The sequence below is a fragment of the Nesoenas mayeri genome, assembly GCF_963082525.1.
Source record: "Nesoenas mayeri genome assembly, chromosome: 6".
NCBI lineage: Eukaryota > Metazoa > Chordata > Aves > Columbiformes > Columbidae > Nesoenas > Nesoenas mayeri.
Window position 1 is genome coordinate 1,864,571 of NC_137545.1, and position 21,994 is coordinate 1,886,564.

The following is a 21,994-nucleotide window of genomic DNA, read 5'->3' on the forward strand; positions in this document are numbered from 1 at the left end:
AAACAATATTTATGTGGGTTTGTGTTAAGTTCTGCAAACCTATGTATCTCTGTCCTGCAGGAAACCGTCTGAGCTTTATTACTGCGTTCTGTGGCTACATTTGACCCATTAATCCAGAAATTAGGGAATACCTATAAAAACTCTACTTTTAAAGCAGTTTTCAGTGTTATAGGATTCTTTGCAGTTCTAGGAACGAGTGTTTTAAATGGTACCTGTAGCATATTTCGCCCTTTGCTGATGTGAGTCAATGATGAAATGTTGTGTACCTCAAGCAAAATAAGAAACATCAAACACTTATCTCAGAACCTCAGAAAAAGGACCATTTTTTTCATATTGTTGTGGCTTAATTGGCGAGAACTTTTAAGGTTTTATAGATGATGATTTATTTATTTAGTAGTAAGAAACAATTTTACCTTTTAAAAGTAATTCCTTTTGCCTTCTTTTTTCTTCAGAGTGCCTACCGCATGTTTACAAATAACACGTGTTTGAAGCACATGATCACCAAAGTCCGGCGGGACACCCACCATTTCGAGCGCTACCAGCACAACCGGGATTTGGTCGCCTTCCTCAACATGTTCGCCAACAAGCAGCTGGAGCTGCCGAGAGGTTGGGAGATGAAACACGACCATCAGGGCAAGGTAACTCCTGCACCTGTGGCTCTGAGCTCTTCATCTTGGATGTTGTCGCAGGGGGTGAATTGAGGGTTCTGCTCATGCAGAACCATGTTTGATTTCTCAAAGAGAAGTGTGACTTCAAAGAGTTTGGTGGCAGGTACCTGCGCAGAGGTTCCACCCCCAGTATTGCAATTAAAATTGTGTTTATTGGACAGACTTTGTAGTTTTTGGGCTGTGGAATGGTCAGTTTCACTTGCCTGTCTGTCAGATGATCAAAACAGAGTTCTTAGTGTGTAATGGGATTCCTTGCTCGTAGGCACAGGTTACAGGTACAAGTGATGGTTTTGCAACTTTGGTGTCCCTCCATATGCTTCTCCTTCCTTGGGAACTGGAAATATGAACTATGAACATATGGAATACGTTCCAGCACAATCCATAATGTTATTTAGTTGCTCTATAGCATGACACAGTGGTTTGTCCACGGACCTTCATAGCAATCAGCAGAACTGCATTTTCTCTGGTCTGGCCGTACCAAGCAGTCAGAAACCATGATTCCATGGATGCTATAAGCTGGCGTTGCCACCACAAGAGCCAGTTTTGCTCTCCTCTGACCGAGGGCAGAGGAACCAGCAGGGAGAAGGACAAAAAAAGAGTCATTTTCTCCTGGCCCAGCTGCCCAGGCGGGTTCAGTGTGTGGCCACACAAACACTTGTGCCCGCAGGAGGCGGGAAGGGTGGGCAAGGGATGCGACAAGTGGTTCAGGATGGGGGGAAGATGAGAACGTTTCTTTTGCTGACACCGCAGGACTGAATTGGTTATGAAATTGTGGTCCGAGTACCTCCCTGGTGTGCAGACACAGCAGTGGGTCTCGCAACCCCCAGCCACCTCTCTACTGGTCCAGATTCTTCGGTTCCTCAAGCCAGAAGTCACTTTCCTGTAACAATCCTGCTCAAAACAGGCATCTTTTTTTTGCCACTTCCACATTTTTCCAGCACTGTAACTGAAAAAAAAACACCACCAACAAAAAAAGAGCATTGAAATAGAACAGTTCTGGTTTCCAAGTGCAACACTAACACTGGAAAAAGTTTAAATTTCAGGGCTTAGAAACCTTTTTGGTTCAAATTGGACGGAACTGTAGGAGGTTTTTCATTTTCCAGGATACGTGCTTCTGTGACCTTGCTTTCAGCAAATGTCTGACTGGCCAACATGTGTTATTTCTCACCAGTTGCCTGTTTAAATGTTTGAGGGTTTTTTGCCATCATCTTTGTGTCCCCGTCTGACTTCTCTTTTTTTAATGTTTTTATTTTTTTGGAGGTTAGTGAACTTAGCATATTTCTATCAGGAGGACGGCAAAAATGCCTGTTGGCTTGTAATCAGAGTTCATCACAGGATGTGATCGTACACTTGAGATATACATATACAGCCAATTGTGATCATAATTATATGGTAAATAGTTCACAAAAGGGAATGTTTTTGCCACTTAGTGTCATCTTTTTAGATGTTTATAAGGAAATAAAAGGGAGAATGCAGCAGGGTTACTTTTATTAACTATTTAAATAGTCTCTTTACAGTCATAGTAAAGCTTCCTACTAATGATGCTTGTCAGATGAGAATTTCAAAGGGCTTTATAGACATGCATGACATAAGGCATTCAAGAATTCATCCCTCCAGTGAGATGGAAAAATGTTATGTGTCTTCTGCTGAAGGGAAACGCAAACCACAGTAACGGGAGGAAGATTTTTCCAAAGCCTCACATCAGCGAACGAACCCTAGATCCTGGACAGATGTTAACCTTGGACACAGTCAAAACCAAAACAAGCCAAAACGTTGGCTGTAAATTCTTTCTCCTCCTCCAGGCTTTCTTTGTTGATCACAACTCCCGCACCACCACGTTTATCGACCCCCGGCTCCCGTTGCAGAGCAGCAGGCCCACGAGCGCCTTGGTCCATCGGCAGCACTTGACCCGGCAGCGCAGCCACAGCGCTGGGGAGGTGAGTGGGAGCTGCCCCTTCTCTTCCTTTGGGACCCACCGGCTTCTTAGGATCATCCTCTTTCCCATCGCTCTGTTCACAGTTTCATGCTGTGAGGAGCGTGATTCTTCTGTGACCATACAGTACTCATCTGCAAATAGTTATTCTTTTATTTTCTAGCCATCGTTGCTTTTGAAATGTATGATTTCAGAGGACAAATATCAGACATGAGTTTCTGTTATTTTAATATGCAGTAACCCCAGTTAACCACAGGAGAGCATCTGGTTACAGCTTACCAGTATCTGTACCCTGTCTTTCCCTGTCAAAATAAGTATTGTTGTCTAGCACGGTGTCTGCCAAGTGTGTTGACATAACTTTGCAAATAAGAGGGAGAAAAAAAAGTACATGTGTTTATATACATCTAGATGTGCCGCTTTCCAAATAAGTATCAAAAAGCCTCACCTCAAAAAGGCTTATCAGCCTGATAAATGCATCTCTGCATTCTAAAGAGAAATACATGGAAAACGCCAGTTTGTTGACCATTTTCACCAGCGGTCTCCATACTGTTGTTGCAACTTCTTTTTACCTGTGAGCAAGTGTCTGTACCAGGACTTTGGCCTCAGTTGGGCTTTATGGAACCTCCGTGGTGTTGGCTGTAAGTTGGCTGTTTATCCTGCTTTAAGCAGCATGCAGCATGCAGAAGCTCTGCATGTAGAACAGAGAGATTCATGTCAACTGTGCTACTGAAGCTCTCAATACTGAAAAAGAAAAAGGTAGTTTATCTGGCAGGAAGTCATCATATAGATTCATTATACACAGTGCTGATTACCTGACAAAATTTTCCACTCCATCTAGATACAGGAAATTCCTTAAACCATGTTTCTACATGTAATTTTAGAAGTATTTCCTTGATATTGTTGGGGTTGTAACTTGAAGTCTAATTCCAGATAGGAATCTCAAACATAGCAATTCAATCCAGTATTCCCATTGTGGCCTTCATGATGTAATGATGTTAATTTATGTGCATGTTTATGAATCTGAACACCACTTTTTCTTCTGTGCTTATGACTTAAGTATTGCATATTTGCAGCTATTTCTCCTGTTTGTAAACCATTGCATCAAGGAACTATACATTCTTACAAAAGATGAAAACTTAATGAAAAAAATTCTCCAAATATTTTCTTTGCCACAAACTTGGATGTTTTGAAGCCACTGACTCATTTTTTACAGGGAGATGCTCTAAAGCAAACATTAACTAGTATAAGGAATGCCTTTTTAGTTAAAGCTGAACTGCAGCGTGAAGCAGAGCTGGTAATAATAATGTATTATGCATTTCTTTGCCAGCACAGCGCCTACAGGAAATAAGTTTTCATTTTTCTGATGTAGTATTATCAGAGAGCACAAAGATCTTGGGAGAGATACCTCAGAACTTTTGCTGCCTCGTGATTTCGGAGACTGGATTTAAATACAACATTTAGAATGATTAGATCTTTTGTAGTTCGATGTTTTAGACACCTCTGGAGCTTTGAAGTGTAGTTCAGACACTAAGCGTTACATGTAGGCAGAGGAACGGAGAACTGAACATAAAGGTCCAGCAGGATTGAAAGAGAGGATGAACAAAATGTTTTACGTAGATAAAACACAAAAGACTGAGACTGTAGAAGTGACTGAAGCTTTAGCTCACAGAACACTGCACAAGTTGCCTTGAAGTCACAAATGCTACCAGGAACAATTTTACGTTGTGGTTCTACCCTAAAAATGTTCACATGCAACATTTTTTTAATCCTGGAAGGTGAACACAAAAAAAAATCAGAACATTTTTATTGGATGATTGTAGGAAACGTATTTTTACCGGTTTTGGACTCATTTGCCTTGCTGGAATATGAAGTCACTTCTTTTATCCCTCTGCTTCAGCCACAAACTTGTTTCCAGTTCAAATTTAGGGCAACTCCATTCATGCACAGAAGTAACAGAGGTGTTAATGGAGGAGCAGAATTTGATTTGCAGAACTTTTGATATGGATAAAGATGCCCGTGAGGTACAAATGGCCCTCTGAAGGAATGCCAGTTGGAGGTTTTTTTAGTCCCTTTTCAGAATGGGACTGTTACTTGGAAACGGCAATCAACTTTCAGTCAGTTTTGATTCTCTGTATGAACAGGCACACAGAATCCCAGAGTGTCAGGGGTTGGAAGGGACCTGTAAGGCTCATCCAGTGCAATTCCCCCATGGAGCAGGAACACCCAGATGAGGTTACACAGCAAGGTGTCCAGTTTACTGTCACACAGCAGAGCTGGTTCCTGCTGTGGTGGTCACTGGGTACGGGGATCAAGCGAAGCATTGACGTCCATGCCCAGTTTTAGGCCGTGTGAGTTCTCATTTTTCTATCCCGAAGTACATCTGCTGGAATAGAGGCACTCATTGTGGTTCCTCACGCGTTTGCAGGTCGGGGAGGACTCCCGCCATTCGGGACCGCCAGTTTTGCCAAGACCATCCAGCACGTTTAACACAGTCAGCAGAGCTCAGTACCAGGATGTGGTTCCAGTGGGTACGTCCGCGTGTGGCCTCTTCTCAGAGAAGTTCTCCACAACGGAGCGTGTTGTGTCCATGCGCACTGCTGAGATTTTCATTTGTTTGGGATGGGTGGAAGTTAGCGTTTGTTGTGATGACTTCATCAGCATTTCCCAATCGTTCAGTAACAACCTGCAGGAATAATACTAAAAAATGTTTGTTCAGAACCAAATAATGCAAAACTTCTGCCTTCCTTACTCACTCTATCTGGTGACAGGGGGAGTTGAAGCCAGTAAGCCAAGTTGTGTCCTAACTGGACTCTATTCCCAGTGATTTTTGTACAACCTCTGAGCATCTGTTTTGGCAAGGTTCCAGAAAGTGTTAATCAGCTTGGAATTAGTCACTAGCTTAACTCCCGTTCTCAGTTACATACATACAAAGTTACTGACTTTCGTGCCACCAAGAAGATAATTTAGCTTATCGAATCTAACAGCTGCCACGTCTTGCTAAATCAAGATAAATTCATCCAATTGACTGAGTGGCTCTTTGTACTGTGGCATGTTTACTTGAAAATCCCTGCCTATTTAAATCCTTCCCCATGCCATAGACACGCTCCAGGCTCAACAATCAGTGAGGATTTGATAGGGGTGTTTCTGATGCCTCTTTAATATTGAGAATGGATTTCAGTACACTGAAAACCAAGGTCTCTGTAATTTTAGTCTAGCAATGAATATTCTACCTCAACTCAGTGTGAGCGATAAAATATAATAGAAATAGCTAACAACATTAGAACTGCTAAAACTGGGAAGAATGTGTCGCAGTCAGATTTGGTTCGTGATCAAGAAGCATGTTCCCCGAATGACAGTAGAATTGGTGGCCTTACATGAAAAATTATTAACGTAATATTGCTAAACTTAAAACTGTGAAGATGAAGTCTGCTGTCATTATTGTTTGAAACTCAGAAGGAATGCAGTCCTGTCTTCTTGTTTCACCATGATACTTTTGTTGATGTTTTCAGCTTACAATGACAAGATTGTTGCGTTTTTGCGGCAGCCCAATATATTTGAAATTCTACAAGAGCGTCAACCAGATCTTACTAGGAATCATTCACTCAGGTAATAAAATTGGTGACGTCTGCTATTCCATTTCGATACAAAATGGTAATTAGAATTTGTTTCTTCCGTTAATCCTAGCAGTGGAACATAGCAGATTGTAGCCTTGTAGCCTATTCAAACATACTCATAAAGCAGTGGGAAGCAGTTCTTTGTGTTACTCTGTGAATAAGATTTAGAAGAACAGAGGTAATGTGTTCTTACCAAATAAAGGTACCTACAATAAAGTGTTTGGAACAAGTGGCATAAGAGATTTGCTGATGTCTTCAAAATGTGCCAGGCCAGCTGGATGGCACGGCAAATGAGTCCATGTCCGGCTGGGACACTGAGGCACTATGGCGCAGATGGTTTTGTCCTTGTCTTCTTACTAGGTCCTGACCTAATGACCTTAGAGGTAATCTTGTATCGATCAGAATTTTTAGTATTTCTCCAGAATTCAAGAAAGGAGTAGCTACAGGTTTTTGCATAGTTCTATGAGCCTGAACTTGGAGGATTGATGATATTAAATTTGGATTGCTGTACAACAGCCTGCACATTGAAGAGATGAGGGCAACAGGAGGATCGTTCCTCAGAATAAATTAGGTTTTTGGTTGTAATATTTTGCTGCTCACAAGGACATGGTGTGGCAGGGAAAACATGGTTTCTGTAATGCCCAGAGATTTTTATGATGTACCCTGTACTTTTCTTGTTACTGTGGTGTGTATTGGTGCCTTATTTGCAAAAGAGATGTTGGAAGCCTTTTTTTGCTTCCCCAGGGAGAAGATCCAGTTCATCCGGACAGAGGGAACACCTGGGTTGGTGCGTTTATCCAGCGATGCAGACCTTGTCATGTTGCTCAGGTGGGCACAGCTGCTTCCCGTGCACCTCTGGAACGTGCCGGGGCTGTTGGGTGGGGACTGTGCTGATTTGGGGACCGCATCATTGCCCCTTCAGTCCTTGGACTTGCAGCTGAGAGCTACAACTCAAGGCTTAGATTTTTGATTTTCATCATGTTCGGTTTCTGTTAGATTGGCGCAAAAGGAATTGCGGTTTTTGCATTGTTGAAATGTGCCATTTGATATTGGATACATTCTGATATTAGATATTCTGTCTCTTTTTGGATTTGCTTCTGTTGATATTTGGAAAAGACTGACATAGATACTATGCACACTCTATGTACACAGATGCAGTGATTAGGCTGCAAAATGTTTATTGTTTTTCTCTGAAAAGTTGTGTAGCAGTAATAGATGAGGCATGAAATAACCCAACCTAAGCAGATGGGATGTGATACCCATTTCAGCAACAGTGGTAGCAGTAAAGATAAAATAAGGAAAGAACTTTTATGCCCACAAGCTTATTATTCAATGCACCCAGCAAGTTTTGATGTGATTGTTAATCCTGGAGGCTTAGAATGTTTGTGTGTTCCTGGTCTTTGTGCAGTATGGCAGATCTTTTTTTCCAGGAAAGTGTGACTAGGCTTGTTGACCCTTTTGTAACGAGAACATAATTGGGGTTGTCTATTAACTTTTGAGGTCTGGTTGAGAGCATGGCAATAAAATATTTTGTAGCACTCTAAGTGTGCATAGTGGAGAGAAAGCAGGCTAGAAACTATAGATTTGTTCCCAGAAAGTGAAAAATGCCATTTATTCAAATAAATGTGTTATTTGCTTCTTTCAACCAGCTTGTTTGAGGAGGAGATCATGTCATACGTGCCGCCACATGCCTTACTTCATCCTAGTTATTGCCAGTCGCCGAGGGGCTCGCCGGTGTCTTCGCCGCAGAACTCCCCGGGTAAGTTGCTTGGGTACAGCAAAACCATTGCTCCTACTGGGGAAGGACCAGTTCCAGATCAGTAAACTCAGTATAGCTCGCTCCTTCTGCCTTCCCCAAAGTCAGAGAACAAAAACAATAGAAAAACCATTTTGGCTATGATTTTTTGTTGGCTTTCAAAATTGAAATTCGTGGCAGATTAAAGCCAAGAGCCTGCTATTGGGAAGCTATAACCTGTTCTCCATTGTGGTTCCCAGCTTGGATGGGTAAAGTTAAATGAGCTGAAGCATCTTCCTAGTGGTCAGTGAGCTTATTGCTGCAGTACTTTCATTACAATGGTATCTGTAAGATACTGCAGCAGAGCTAGTTCGCTTTATGTTAGGCTGCATGTCATGACTTTCCACCTTCCTGAAGATGCAAGTTCTGTTGCTCCAGCACCACCAAAATATTTAGTCCTATTTTTGAGCAAAGTCGACTAATGTGATTGCATTTGACTGTCAAACTTGAGCCTTTGCCTTGGGCTCACGAGGAGTTTTGCCGGAAGAGAAGATCAGTGGATTACAACTTCAGAGGCTGTGATTTTGTTCTGACTTGTAAAACACGCAAACTTGTTTTTCAGTGGTGAGAAACAACCAAGTGACTGTTCATGCCAAGATCCTGCTGCCTAGAGAATTAAAAATATGAGATCTAATAACTGTACATTAAAACGCCATTGTTGATGGGGCTGTGGGCTAACGAGTCCCAGTTTTATGTAAAGCCACCTTGTTACCCCTTTAATGCGAGTCCAAAAATAGCATTTTGTGGCTGTCTGGAAATACGCATATCAGAATGGAATGAAATTGAAATTTCTCATATTAACTAAGCTGCAGATCAGAACTAAACTATTTCCAATATGACAAGTTGCATTTGACCTCTGGAGGGTAAGTGCAGCAATTTGAAGTTTATAGATGTTGCCATTCTTAGTTGTCTCAAGACAGTAATAGGTAAATAAAATCAAATCACTGCAGTAAATTGGAAGTAGCCTAAGGGAATTTCTACAAATTTGAGAACAAAAGTGTAGATAAATAGGGAATATTTGGGATGTAAGCAATAAGATAATTTTATCGGGAAAAGTACGGTGATTACTATGGGCATTTTCCAGTCCACAATCATAAAAAGCTTTGCTTTTTCAAGGAACCAGATTAAAACCATTCATAAACATGTCCTGAGTGGTAGCTTTTCCTGCTGCTGGACGTAGGACTTCTGTAGGAGGTGTTCAAAGAGACTGTATTAAAACCTTGATCTTATGGCATTCTGCCAAGCAGCAAAATATAATACTCACATATATTGATATTTTTGATATAATTTTTTCCCTTTGAAAAGAAAGGAAGAATAAACTCTGCATGTATGCATCTTATTTCCAGCTGCAAACCTGGCAGTCTTTGAAGAGTAAACACAGTTTTGGCTTTCGGAGTTATAATTTCTTCATTAGCAGTGCATGCACCAAAGCACGCTGGGCAGGGCTTCACTCCAACAAAGTTGTTTCAAAATGCGTTCAGTCTTTAACACGGGATATTCTCATCTGTTCCTCAAAGAAGCAGCACACAGTAAAGGATGGACAGGGATGGGTTTAGTCCTGTTCTCCTGAAAATTGTACCCTCTATTCCGTTTCATAGAAAATATAGAGACCATTGAATGTCCCTGTCAGTCTGCAAATATGCATGTTTGTGTTGGTGTACAAATGGCTCTTTTGATGAGAAACTGCAAATAGCTCATGGTTTCTGTGGAGGCTTTGTGGTTTTTTGTCAGCTAAGCTGGCTCTGCTTCAGTACACGAGGGTGCACGTTAAGGATCCTTTGTTCACATCAGTCACAATCGGTTGTACTTTCTCTTTTGGGACAGATGAATAGTCATGAAGCTGCTCTTTATATCTGCTTTAGAATATAACCTCTTTGAAAATCAAATATGATTATCACATCACTGGCGTTTTTTAGCTCTTCCATTAACATCTTTTGTTCCCAAGGCGGAAGTAATCACTATAATTGCCCAGGAATTTCTTGGCGCACGCATCTGATTTGCAATGAGGACTTGTCATGTGCCGACAGAATCCTGCACTGCTGATTTCTGAACCATGAAGTCATGTGTTACCAGCTTTATATTCTGTGGTATCTCTCAGCAAAAACTTCCTTCGGGGGTTAAGATTAAAGTGTGCTTTAGCTGCGTTTTATTTTGGTGACTACATTTTTGTACCTACTTTGACCCAAAGCAAAATAAACAAAGCAGGGGAGAAGGCTGATAATTAGAAGGCTGTTTACAGTTTCAAGTTCCTGTCAGTTTTCTAGAGAATTCAGCCGAGAAGCCCGTGGTGCTCTCAGTAAAAGAGGATACCCACCGCTCAGTAACCGGGGACCACCATTTGTTTTTCCAGAGGGATCCTGCATGTTTCCATTGGAGCTCTGTGGATTCCCTGACCCTTTCTATTCCTCCCGCACGTCACTCTAAGCCTAGAACAAGCGGCAAGTGCCTTTCTGGTCAGACAGGTCTTTAGAAAACTTCCCATTCTCGCTCTGATCGTGCAGAGAGATCGACTCTGCAGCTTCTTCCAGCAGCCACTTCCGCAGGATGTTGCTCATCGTGTTTTCCCCCAGCCCCGTGTGCTTTGTGGCCAAGCAAGCTGCCCACAGCCTGAACCAGATACGTGTTCTCTTTCCTTCATAACCTCAAACGTTACCTTCCCATGCCTTCACACATAGCAGCAATAAATATTTCTGTATTGGCCTGGTTGTGTACAGGAAGCCAAAAGAAAACTCATGTAATGAGCTGGTTGTCTCTTAAAAGACAGAAATCTGTATGTATGTGCTTCTAAAGCACTCATTTGTATTTCCAGTGCATCACAGGCCGGTTAGATGACCACCAGTTGCAAATAAGTAGTTGTCAACCTATGTATGGTTTAGGGCTTGAGAAACTGTACGTGTCCCCTGAGTTTTTGGGGGGATGTCTACACAGCCATGCATGGGAGGAATTTCACATTGGGAAAACTAGGGAAGAGGAGATGAATGTTACAGGACTAGCATTAAGTGCCTCTTTGGCACACTGTCTTGCAACCAAATCAATCGAATTAATTTATCTAGGGAGGTGGTGGACGTTCTAATCGTTGTAATGTTCAGAATAGATCAGACTCAACACATAATTTGTACATACTAGACTTGTACATGTGAATGTGGGGGTATGCCATTGTTTTGGCATACAGATCTTTTAAGAAACGGACCCTCAAGAACAGTTTTTCAAAAATAAGATGACCATCACCAGCATGTATGTTCCTGCAGCCACACGTGAAAAGTTTCACAAACTTCGATTTGGTAGACTTTTCATTTTTCCCATATTTTTCTTGCTTGTACTTCAGCAAGGAAAAACTTCTCCTAAGGGATTTCCAAAAGTCTTGATGTGTTCAACAGGGACACAGCGGAGTACAGGCTATTTATGCTTCATTTCTGAGTTCTTGTTTTTCCTGCTAGTATTAAAACCCGAACAGATCAGAACATTTGTTGCATGAGCTATTGTAAAGGTTAGATGTAAAGTGTACTTGACAAACAAAAGTCTTTCCAGTTGATTGTGCTGGGGTTTTTTATTCCATCTTTTGCATTGACCTGGATTTGCTCTTTTAAGACTTACTTTAGAAAGGTGATACTATGGGAAATGAGCAACCAAAACGTCTTGTAGAGCACATTTGAAGATATGCAGCTTTTACTCTTTATAAAGGTGATTAAGCCGAACACTTACTATGCCTTTTGCTGCTAAGGAGTCTTCTCAGTAGAGGATGGGACATTAATCAGTTCATGTCACCACGGCTCATTCTTTGCTTGTTGCTTCCCACAGGTACTCAGCGTGCCAACGCCCGAGCTCCAGCTCCTTACAAAAGAGATTTTGAAGCCAAGCTGAGGAACTTTTACAGGAAGTTGGAGACTAAAGGATATGGACAAGGCCCAGGGAAATTGAAGTACGTTGAAGAATCTCATGAAGCTGGAGCTGTTTCTCAGGCAGCTTGCCCTGCCTTGCATGTCTATAACCTTCTTCCTACTAGAAGGAATGCAGATGTTACGGTTAGCCTTGTACTTCGGGAAATATACAGCCTGCCATAAAATACTTAGTGCCAGCATGTGATTCATAGCAGGGGATACAGCGAGTTCTGAGCACTTCTTTTCTGGGTTTCTTCCAACTATATTTTCATACGAATAATATTACCAATACAGTCCAAAAAACCACTTTGGGAAGAGGCATACAGAACAGGAGGCATGTGAATTCTTCTATCATAGCAGTTACTGTGATATAAACAGTTAAGTTTTCTTATATCTCTTTCCACTGGAAAAACTAGATGTGTTTATCTTTTGTACATCTTTGCCTGTATCAAGATAACAGTCCTCTTTAGTAAAGAGGACTCATAAAATTAAATGTTATTAAATTCTAAGGATTGCCTTAAAAGAACTGTTTATATTTTTACTTCAGTGCTTGGAGTGAGGTCTTCCCTCCTTAATTTATTTGGTAATCGTGTGTTTACATACTGTTATGTTAAGGATCATCATAAGACGCTTTCCTAATTTTGTAAATTACCATATCTTGTGCCAGCTACCAAACTCTCATAGTTTGATACTCTCATAGTAGCCATGAGGCACTAGAACTTCTTAAATCATTTATTCTCTTAGAATAGGGAGGTAGGGTTTTTGAATATGCAGCAAGCTAAGTTTCGGGACACTAATTAGACACAGGTTTTTTTGGCAGAATATAAAATGGTTAAGTAAGGAGCATTCTTTCACCTGATATTTTTAGATCTTCGTGACACGTCCTCACTTTCACAGTCTTTTTTTAGAAGGTACGTTATGTTTTCACATGCGATGCTTCAGCCTGGTTTGGGGCAAACAATTGCCATTTTGTCCCATCACACTTACACTGGGGATAATGTAGGTATGTGTGATTCTGGAGTTACCAGCAGTGCCTTTACCTACAGGTTTTATCATTTTCCTTGTTAAGAGGTGAGATTCTTGCTTAAAGTAAGACTGATTTAGAGGCCCAGCCTTACAGAAGGATTTAAAACTTAATGAAATTGCTCACATCGAGACCCTTCCCATTGAAGCCTTCAAATAAGGGAAGAACCAGGGCAGGAAAAAATAAAACTACCCTTCTTTGTATGAGAGGCATTTTATTGAAATCTAAAGTAGATCTTTGAAGGAGGTAGATGAACAGACAGAACCTGCCTGATTTGGATCAAGTTATCTGGCAGAAACTTGTATTTCAGTGAAGTCATCCTGTTACCTTGCAGTGTAAATAGATGTTTCCAACTGTGCCTCATGTTCATGAGTTGCTGTTTCAAAATTATTTTGCCCTTCAGATTAATCATCAGGAGAGACCACTTGCTAGAAGATGCCTTTAACCAGATCATGGGCTACTCAAGAAAAGACCTGCAGAGAAATAAACTCTATGTCACGTTTGTTGGTGAAGAAGGGTGAGTAGAACAAGGAAGTCAATGTGATCTCAAGATTCAGTGTGTCTCGCAGCTGCTGTTTGACCCAGCCTTGTGGGCTGGAGTGAAAAGAGGAAGGCTTGTGCTCAGGAAATGCCCCATACATAAGCCTAGAACATACAGCTGTTCAAGATGACATTGTAGGCATTGTGAAATGTAACGTATCCTGCCTTTGCAGAAGTAATGCGTGTGTCGATGTGCATTTTCACAATAGTTGGTGCGTGTTCCGGAATGTTGCTGGGAAAGCAAAGAAAAAACAAACTGCTTTCTCGTGTTGTCAGAATTCTGTTCTGTCAGTGCTGCCATTCTGTCTCCTGTGCTGCGGGAGGTGCTCGCTGCTGCTCCAGGCCAGGGCCTGTCTCACAAATAAAAGCAACTAGGCAGTCGCTAGTGGTCAAATAAACACAAATACTCCTGATGTTACAGAGTCACTTCAGGAAATGCTCCGTCTGCGTCTGATGAAAGTCTAACACGTTTCATACAGGTTGCGAGATGTGCATTGCAAAGCAAGATGTGGTTAGATTTTCTTGTAAGTGAAGCTAGAACAATGTACTGTCTGCCTCTTCAGTCTCTTGATTTGTGCCCACTTTGTCACATCTTAAAGCCCGCTGCATTAGGCTCAAATATATATATATATATATTTTACATTTCATGAATGTATTTATGAATACATTCACAGTTTTATTCCTTGATATTTAGGAAACAGCAGCACGCTGCTCTTGGAATGCTGCGGTGTCCAATATTGCCATGCTGTCTGAGTCTTTAAAAGAGCTCAGTTGTAATAGAAACATCTCATACAAGATTAGATAAAATTAATCTGTCTTGAAAACCCCTAAATCCTGTTGTTTGTTTGAAGTTCACCCTGAAGTGCTTAACGTTAATAAGGACTGAGTGAAGTCTGAAAGCTGAGAGCCAACTGTGGACTTGTTCATCTAAATAATATCACCGAGCTGTGTGAGGAGAAGCTCAAAACTGGACTGACGGGGCTGGTGCAGAATGAGATTGCACTTTATTGACAGAGCAGGGTGGGGATGCAGGAACCAGGCTTGTCTTCCACAGCCCGAGCAGCCTTTCCTTTCACAGCTACAACCTCCACTCACATTTGAAAATGAAAGGGAAACATTTAAAATCATACGTGAGCCAGAGGTGGACCCAGATAGCCTGTCTCCTCAGTTGTCAGGCTTCTGCATTTCATCACCCAGGACAGCCAGGTGAAGAGTGACCTGGAAATGGGGCTGACACATCCTGCTCCCATTATATCCAGCTTTACACAAGAATCTCTTCTTAATGGAAAAGAACGAGTTAATTAAGAACAAAGTCAAATTAAAATGACGTCAATTCTCGATTTACAAATCTGTGTTTTGAATGCAGAAAGGATTTGTGCAAACAGTATTGTTTCATCAGAGATGGTGCAAGGATATATCACATCAAACTGCTCATTTGGCTGGGTGTACAAAGACAAGCCAGGGTGGAGGAGAGGAGGATGAGGAGGTGGAGGAATACTCCAGGTTAATTGTTTCCTATTTGCTCCTCCTTTTCCTTTTTCAAGTTTTTAAGTGGGAGTTTGCTCTTGCATTTCTTTTCCTCTCGGTAAAGAGGTGTAGGTCTTAAAGTAATGGGCAGTGAAATCCTTACAAATGAAAACATTTTGGTGACTATTGATTTCTTACTGTATAAATTAATAAGTGGGGCAACTCAGACATAGTTATTGCTGTTCATATGATTTTTCTCATAAGTCTCATGATGTTTGTATCTTCCTTGAACCTTCCATTTCTACGGTCACGATGCTAGTTTAATGTCAATACATTCACACTTCATGTGGTGATAAATGGAGAAAAATGTGATACAAAGAATATGGTTCTTTAAAGTTATTTTCCCTGAGTTCAATTAACTATTAGTAGAAGCTGCTTTGCATTTCAGAGTGGTAAACCTGAAGTATTAATGGTGCTTCCTAGGAGACGTGAGTTGTGTTGCCAACAACAGATTGCTCTGCTCCCGAATACCCAGATGCCCCACAGTTGCAGCTGCTCTGTGGTTACATACCTCTCCTATGAAGTTTTCTCACCCCTGTGCCAAGCCTTTAATTGTGGGATAAATCTGACTGGCAGTGCAGGACTCTCATGATTGATTTATTTAACATGACTCACAGTAACTCTGCATAGAAAATGAACTGTAGGAAAGTGCACAGTTTCTATTCTGTCTTCTAATGAGTCTGATTATCCCAGAAATTTGCAAGAGTCTTCCAGATGACACTTTACTTAATCCTGGTATTCGTGCCAAGATTGAGATCCAACAGTTGTCTGTGATATCAAACCATTTTAGGGTTTTTTCTGCATTCTGAGTATGGACTATGCCCTTCTCGCCAGGGTAAGGATCGGTTACAGTATTTCACTTCCAAAGCTTAACAGCAGCTAAGTCCTTCCAAATGACGGAGGGGAAAATGTTCAATGTTTCCTCAATTTGATATTGCTACCTAGCCTTTACTTTCCTGACAACTCCATCCTCAAAACCAACTTGTATCTTCTGTAAAAGGTCATGAACCAAAACATGAGTAGCAAAAGTCCTGAGCTTCTCTATGATACTTCTGTCTGTGCACTTAGTACTAAAGCAACACCTTCTTAAAAGTCACCTATGAAATCTTCAACCTATAGAAGATCTATCTTTGTATCTGCTTGGTTAGAGTTATAACAATCTCTCTTCCCCACGGAAAATCCCCAGTTTTCTGTTTTCCAACTCTACCAGAGCGTTGACTTCATACTGAACTCATTTCACTGGTGACCTGCAGCGTAATGTCAAAATTCAGTCTTACTGCTTTGTCAGCAATTAGTTTGTTTATGATTCAGGAAAAGGGGGTTATTTAAATTCCTTATTCATTAGTCCAGGAATCCTGAAATAGCAAAATAAAAAAGGAAATGCACTATCCAAAAAGCATTTAAATGCACTCAAGTTTGGAAGACAGACAAGAAAATTTAGACCAAGAAAGATAAATCACTGAAGCAATCTCAGATTATATTGCTAAGGAAAACAGAAATACTATCCTTCAAATTATCCTGTTGTTGCAAATCTGCAAAGACAAAATAGGACCATTGTTCGTTTTCATTCTTAATTTGTCAGATGCAGATATGTCTGATGTTTCCTCCCTGACCCCCAATTATTTGGTGATATTCCTGTGGCAAAGAGGCCGTTACAGCTGGAGCCAAAATGTTTGCTGAGCGCAACCCGCACAGAGCACTTGATTCCTGCCCTCCAAGCCGTTCCATTGCTAAGTAGTCCCGCGAGGACTTCACATACCTTGGCACGAAGCAATCTGCAGGATAAGGGTTCTGGTTAAAATCTTGCGAAATTTTAATTAAAATACAGCGTAAGGAATGTAGATTCAAAAAAAGCTTTTCTTTGCGCAAAATGAACACTTTATAGTAATGTCAGGTTTCTCTTTAAAGGCTGGACTACAGTGGACCTTCAAGAGAGTTTTTTTTCCTGGTGTCCAGAGAGCTCTTCAATCCATATTATGGTTTGTTTGAATATTCAGCCAATGATACCTATACAGTACAAATAAGTCCCATGTCTGCATTTGTAGACAATCACCATGAGTGGTAAGAATTACTTTTATATTTCTTTTTTTCAGATATGTTTTCTGCTGTTCCCACATGTAGAAAATTGCTCATGTCTGCTCAGACATATAACACAGAATCTGATCTTTTTAACCAGCAGCAAAATAATTGCGTCTCTTTAGACTTCCCCGGTTCTGTTTTCTCGTGTGGTTTTAAATGATGTTATTTCTCACAAGCTCAGCAAAACTATGATTTGGAACATGGACCGCAGGATTGTCTCACAACACAGCTCTGTGTTTCTTGTACATTAACAGTCATTTCATAAAAGCAATTAAAAAAAATGACAAAAAGCCAGTCTTTCCTTTTTTTTCTATACGGAGATGATGGGAGATTTCAAACGGGTGTTACTGTATGTAGTTTGAGTCTTACTAAAGAGCACAGAGGTCTCCTCACAGCGAAAAAACCAACATATTGATCGGAAGGAAGTCTGTGGAGTTACCTGAATTGGGGCAGAGGGAAGACTCCTGGTGACATAGCTCTTAAGCAACGTCTGTACATACATACTTCTGAAATAGTTATCAAGGATTTTTTACATAATCTCATTTTCACACTTATAAGTCAGTTTAAACCACCTGCAGTTGATTTAAGCCATCGCTTTACAAGGCTGTAAAGCTGTGCCATGAATATATTCTGTTGTGTAGGGAGTTAAATTACAGTGACCATGGGATGACAACTGCTCATCTGCGTGCGACAGATACTTAGAGAGTCCTTATTTATTGCAAGCCAGTTATGAAGAATGTGTATCAGAAAGGAATCTCGTTACTAGTTTTAAAAATGAATAGACAATTCAATGGTTGGCTGCATCCACTTTAGTTAGTTGAAGCAACTTACCTGTTGAACTCCAGTGCTGCAACAACAAATGGCATATGCTGCATTGGAAAAGCAGAACAGTCTGGCAAAAAGGGAAGGAAAGAAAAGCTTAACGTGTCGCGAGGCTTCTGCCAACGTTTTGTATTCATCCCTGGCTCATGCTGTGCTGGACCAGAGGCCTTGGGGGTGCGAGAGGCACGACCCCTCTCTTATTCTGCTGTGAATATTTGCAAAGGTCCTACTATTTTGAAGTTGCTGCCATCTGATCTCAAATCTGTGCGACTCCCTCCCTCCTCTCAACCCTCCTTGCACACCCGACAAAGTGTGTGTAAAGAAAATAACCAGCGGCTGTTATTTTGGAAGATAGACTTTTATAAAGAGGCTGGTCTGGCAGGGGTTGATGGGGTTAATATGGATTTGCCATTTTTGAGAAGTTGCAACTTAGGTATCTGAGGGATTTTCCACACCCCGCAGACTCGCATTTTTTCGGTGCCTTACTGAGAATGTAAAAGAAACACGAGAGAAAAAAAATACCACAATTCAGACATAGCTATCTGATTTAAAAATGCTGTTTGGAAATATATGTAAGTTTTGATGACAGAGCAGTGTCCAAACCACCAAGTTGCAGTATAACTATTGTAACTCCTTCTCTTCCAGGTTCAGGTTTAGTGGTCGAATTCTTGGTCTTGCTCTGATACATCAGTATTTGCTGGATGCCTTTTTTACACGACCCTTTTATAAAGCTCTCCTCCGAATGTGAGTAGAACTGTTCTGTCTCCTTTTTTGTTTGGTTCCTTCCTAATGGACAATGCCATTTTGTCTATGCATAAACTAGGAAGTTTTACCATCAAAGAAGACAGGCTATTACTTATAATTTCATAATTTGATTTCAGTCCAGCACTTTTTTGACAAGTTCACTTCTTTCCACTTATGGTTTTTAGCCAGCCATGTAGTACCCACAATGTTGTTTCTGGTCGGCATGAAAACCTCATGTTTTGTTTTAGCCGTGTTATCAGCTTGCTTCTACAAAATCTCACATTTGAAGTTATACAGTGAAATGCTGTGGGTTTATTCCAGATTATTAATAGAGTTCTTATTCATTTGTCTTGTAATGACTCAGAGGATAGGATGTGAATCACTTTGTAGCTTAGAGCGCCAGACCCGTTCTCAGAGGTAGGCTGATTGTTGGCCATCTCCATGCTGATGAGCTTTACTTTGCTAACACTTCAGACTCTGTTTTCAGAACTACTGCTCCTGTTCTGGCTGAAACAATGGGAGCTGCACTTGCTCAGCATGGCTGGAATTTAATTCACTTTGCTTTTTAGCATCCTTTTAAAAGCTGCTTTTGAGAAGTCTGGAAGGATATTTTTTTGTACAAGACATCATACATTCTAGTAGTGCGGAGTAATGCATCTGTTCCTATTGCACATATATTTTACAAGTGCCTAAATACTAAGTGTCATTTCAATAAGAATGAGGACTTAATACTAATATTGTGTGACTGCCAAATTAAATTAAGTGTTTCACTTGGCGGTTCTCTTATCGCTACAGTTAAACCTTCATACACAGTCTAATAGAAGCAGCTGAAAAGCACCTTAATTAATAGCCCCAGTGTCCCGTTTCACAGAACAGGATTTCAGGAGTTAGGCAGAATGGCAGAAATTGCCACCACGCTATTAAATATTATTAACAGCCGACATGTTCAAAGCTTGGAGCAGCAACTGTTGCAGACAGCAAGGGGCAGTTGGCTTGCAGGCTGGGCTTGTAAAAGAAGGACCAGGTGAGGGGAAATACAGCAAAAAGATGTGGTAAGCAGGCTATCTGAAGAGACTTTGCATGATAAAGAGATGGGAGAGGTGGCAGTGTAGTCACATAAGCAAAAAGAATAGTAACTGCTTGTTATAAAAGCTTACCATTTCTTTTATGCTTTGATTTTTTTTCTCTTCAAGCTATGTATTTTCGTAATTCCAAAATATTCTTCTCTGGAAACGTGGGACAGACGGACCATAAGCTTAGAAAGAAATGTGTCTTCAAATTAATAAATTCCGGAATTTTGTATATTAGCAAAGCCATTTTGTGTTACACAGTAACTGCAATTACTAGGGTAATAAACAGAGATATGAAGTAGTGTCGTCTTTATTCTATTGACTTTTCTCTTGGCCCCTGTTCTCAGTCTGTTTTTCAGGCCCGTCCTATCTCAGTGTAGTTACTGAGCACACGCTGCTGCCGTCATCTGAATTGCTGTGTTTTCTTCTTGTTTCCGCCAGACTCTGTGACCTGAGTGACCTGGAATATCTCGATGAGGAATTCCACCAGAGCCTGCAGTGGATGAAGGACAATGATATCCATGATATCCTCGATCTCACGTTTACTGTAAATGAAGAAGTTTTTGGGCAGGTGTGCAAGATTCTTAGTTTAATTTCCTTTGGGTTATTCTACCGCTAGATAAACACGTATTTGGACAGAAGAATGATTGTCGTTCCGTGCCGATTTGACCTTGTTTTTATAAAATTCTCGCTGATGAAAACAATGTTGAAATCTAAGGAGGGATTGTTATTTGTAACTCATCAAACATGTATTTCTGGTTAAGGAGATTTTCTGGAGACTATCTGAAATATCCAGATTTTGGATTGCTCTGCTGGAGGTAGTTCACCTGAATTTAATTGTGTCAGCATACAAAAGTGTTACGACACCTTTGTTATGATATTATTTAAATTACTTCACTACTTTAATTACTGCATAGATTATTTCTTCTTCTCTGCTTAGTTCTTCAGACTAAATGGGATTTTAAATATTATTTTATCAAAAAAATATATTTCTTTTATGGTCTCTTCTTTCACATACTAAAGTCAGTCTTGGCTACTGCTTTGGAGGAATTACTTAAATGTTTATATTACTATAATTCTTTCTTTTGTCTTTATAATACCATGTTGTCGTTTGGTCATTTTTTTTCCCAAAGATCACAGAACGGGAATTAAAGCCGGGAGGTGCCAACATCCCTGTCACCGAAAAGAACAAGAAAGAATATATAGAAAGAATGGTGAAATGGAGAATTGAGAGAGGAGTTGTGCAACAAACAGAAAGTCTAGTTCGTGGTTTCTATGAGGTAAAAAACTCCAGAAAAAAATGGACTTTCTTCCTTTATCCTTCCAAAATATTTTTCTCCTGATATACATTTCCCATATATCATCCCAAAAAGCAGATACATATGTAATGAGAAGTGCCCTTACAGGTATCTAGGAGGTTGGGTGGAAATAAAATCGTCGTTCGTCATTGCATTAGACACTATGGTTATATCTCTTCTTTCATCTGGACAAACAATTGTTGTCTGTTGGTATGATTAGCAGGAATGGTTGTTAAAGTGAACCATTTGTTTCTTGTCAGGCCTTTGAGGGTTTTTGTGTGCATGTCATACTCAGTGTAACGTGGTAGATTGAGTGTATGTCAAGGTATTTCTCTCTTACATGTTTTAACATGGACAGTTAAATTGAATGTATTGAATTTAATTTGTCCTGAAATAATTCGATATTATTTGCCACTGTGATCCTGGAATGAAACTGAATGGAACTGCAGCGTAAGAAAAAGAAGTCCTTTAAAAAGAAAAAGAAAAAGAAAGATTCTTTCCACTCATGGGTGAAATGTTACCTGGTAAACATCTCAGTAGCAGACAAGCTGTGGGGAGATAAAAATCACTAGAGGAAGAACTGTTGCTAATCATTTGATTTCCTTTCACAGGTGGTTGATGCGAGGCTGGTGTCTGTGTTTGACGCCAGAGAACTGGAACTGGTTATAGCTGGAACAGCAGAAATCGACTTGAGCGACTGGAGAAATAACACGGAGTATAGAGGAGGTGACCTGAATTCCGAATTGTTCCCTGGCAGTGGTGGTGGGCCTGGAATTACCAGTTTCTAAGGCACTAAAGAACCATCATATAAGATACATCTTTGGTATCTTCTCAATTTCTGTGGTTAAGTTTGCGTTAGGAGAAGGTAATTTGTCTGTTTTAATTCTGAGTAGGATCTACCTCCTTTCCACTCTCAAAGACGACAGGGAGTTAGAGGTAATCCCAGTGACTGCAGGCCAGCAGTTGAGATAATTTGAGATCAGTGGAAGATTTAGGACCTAC

The 21,994-nt window shown here is 40.6% G+C and overlaps 1 protein-coding gene across 1 annotated transcript in view; it reads left to right on the top strand.

The window, feature by feature from the left end:
* The window catches only part of HECW2 (HECT, C2 and WW domain containing E3 ubiquitin protein ligase 2), a gene marked incomplete at both ends in the record, with an annotated part of 69,241 nt that overhangs the window by 40,891 nt on the left and 6,356 nt on the right, over positions 1 to 21,994 (top strand). Inside the window, 13 exon segments of the mRNA XM_080346436.1 lie at positions 453 to 638; positions 2,471 to 2,605; positions 5,027 to 5,129; positions 6,111 to 6,207; positions 6,960 to 7,043; positions 7,865 to 7,974; positions 11,809 to 11,929; positions 13,316 to 13,429; positions 16,888 to 17,040; positions 18,526 to 18,624; positions 20,136 to 20,265; positions 20,828 to 20,974; positions 21,604 to 21,718. Coding sequence (XP_080202562.1) covers positions 453 to 638; positions 2,471 to 2,605; positions 5,027 to 5,129; positions 6,111 to 6,207; positions 6,960 to 7,043; positions 7,865 to 7,974; positions 11,809 to 11,929; positions 13,316 to 13,429; positions 16,888 to 17,040; positions 18,526 to 18,624; positions 20,136 to 20,265; positions 20,828 to 20,974; positions 21,604 to 21,718 — 1,594 coding nt within the window.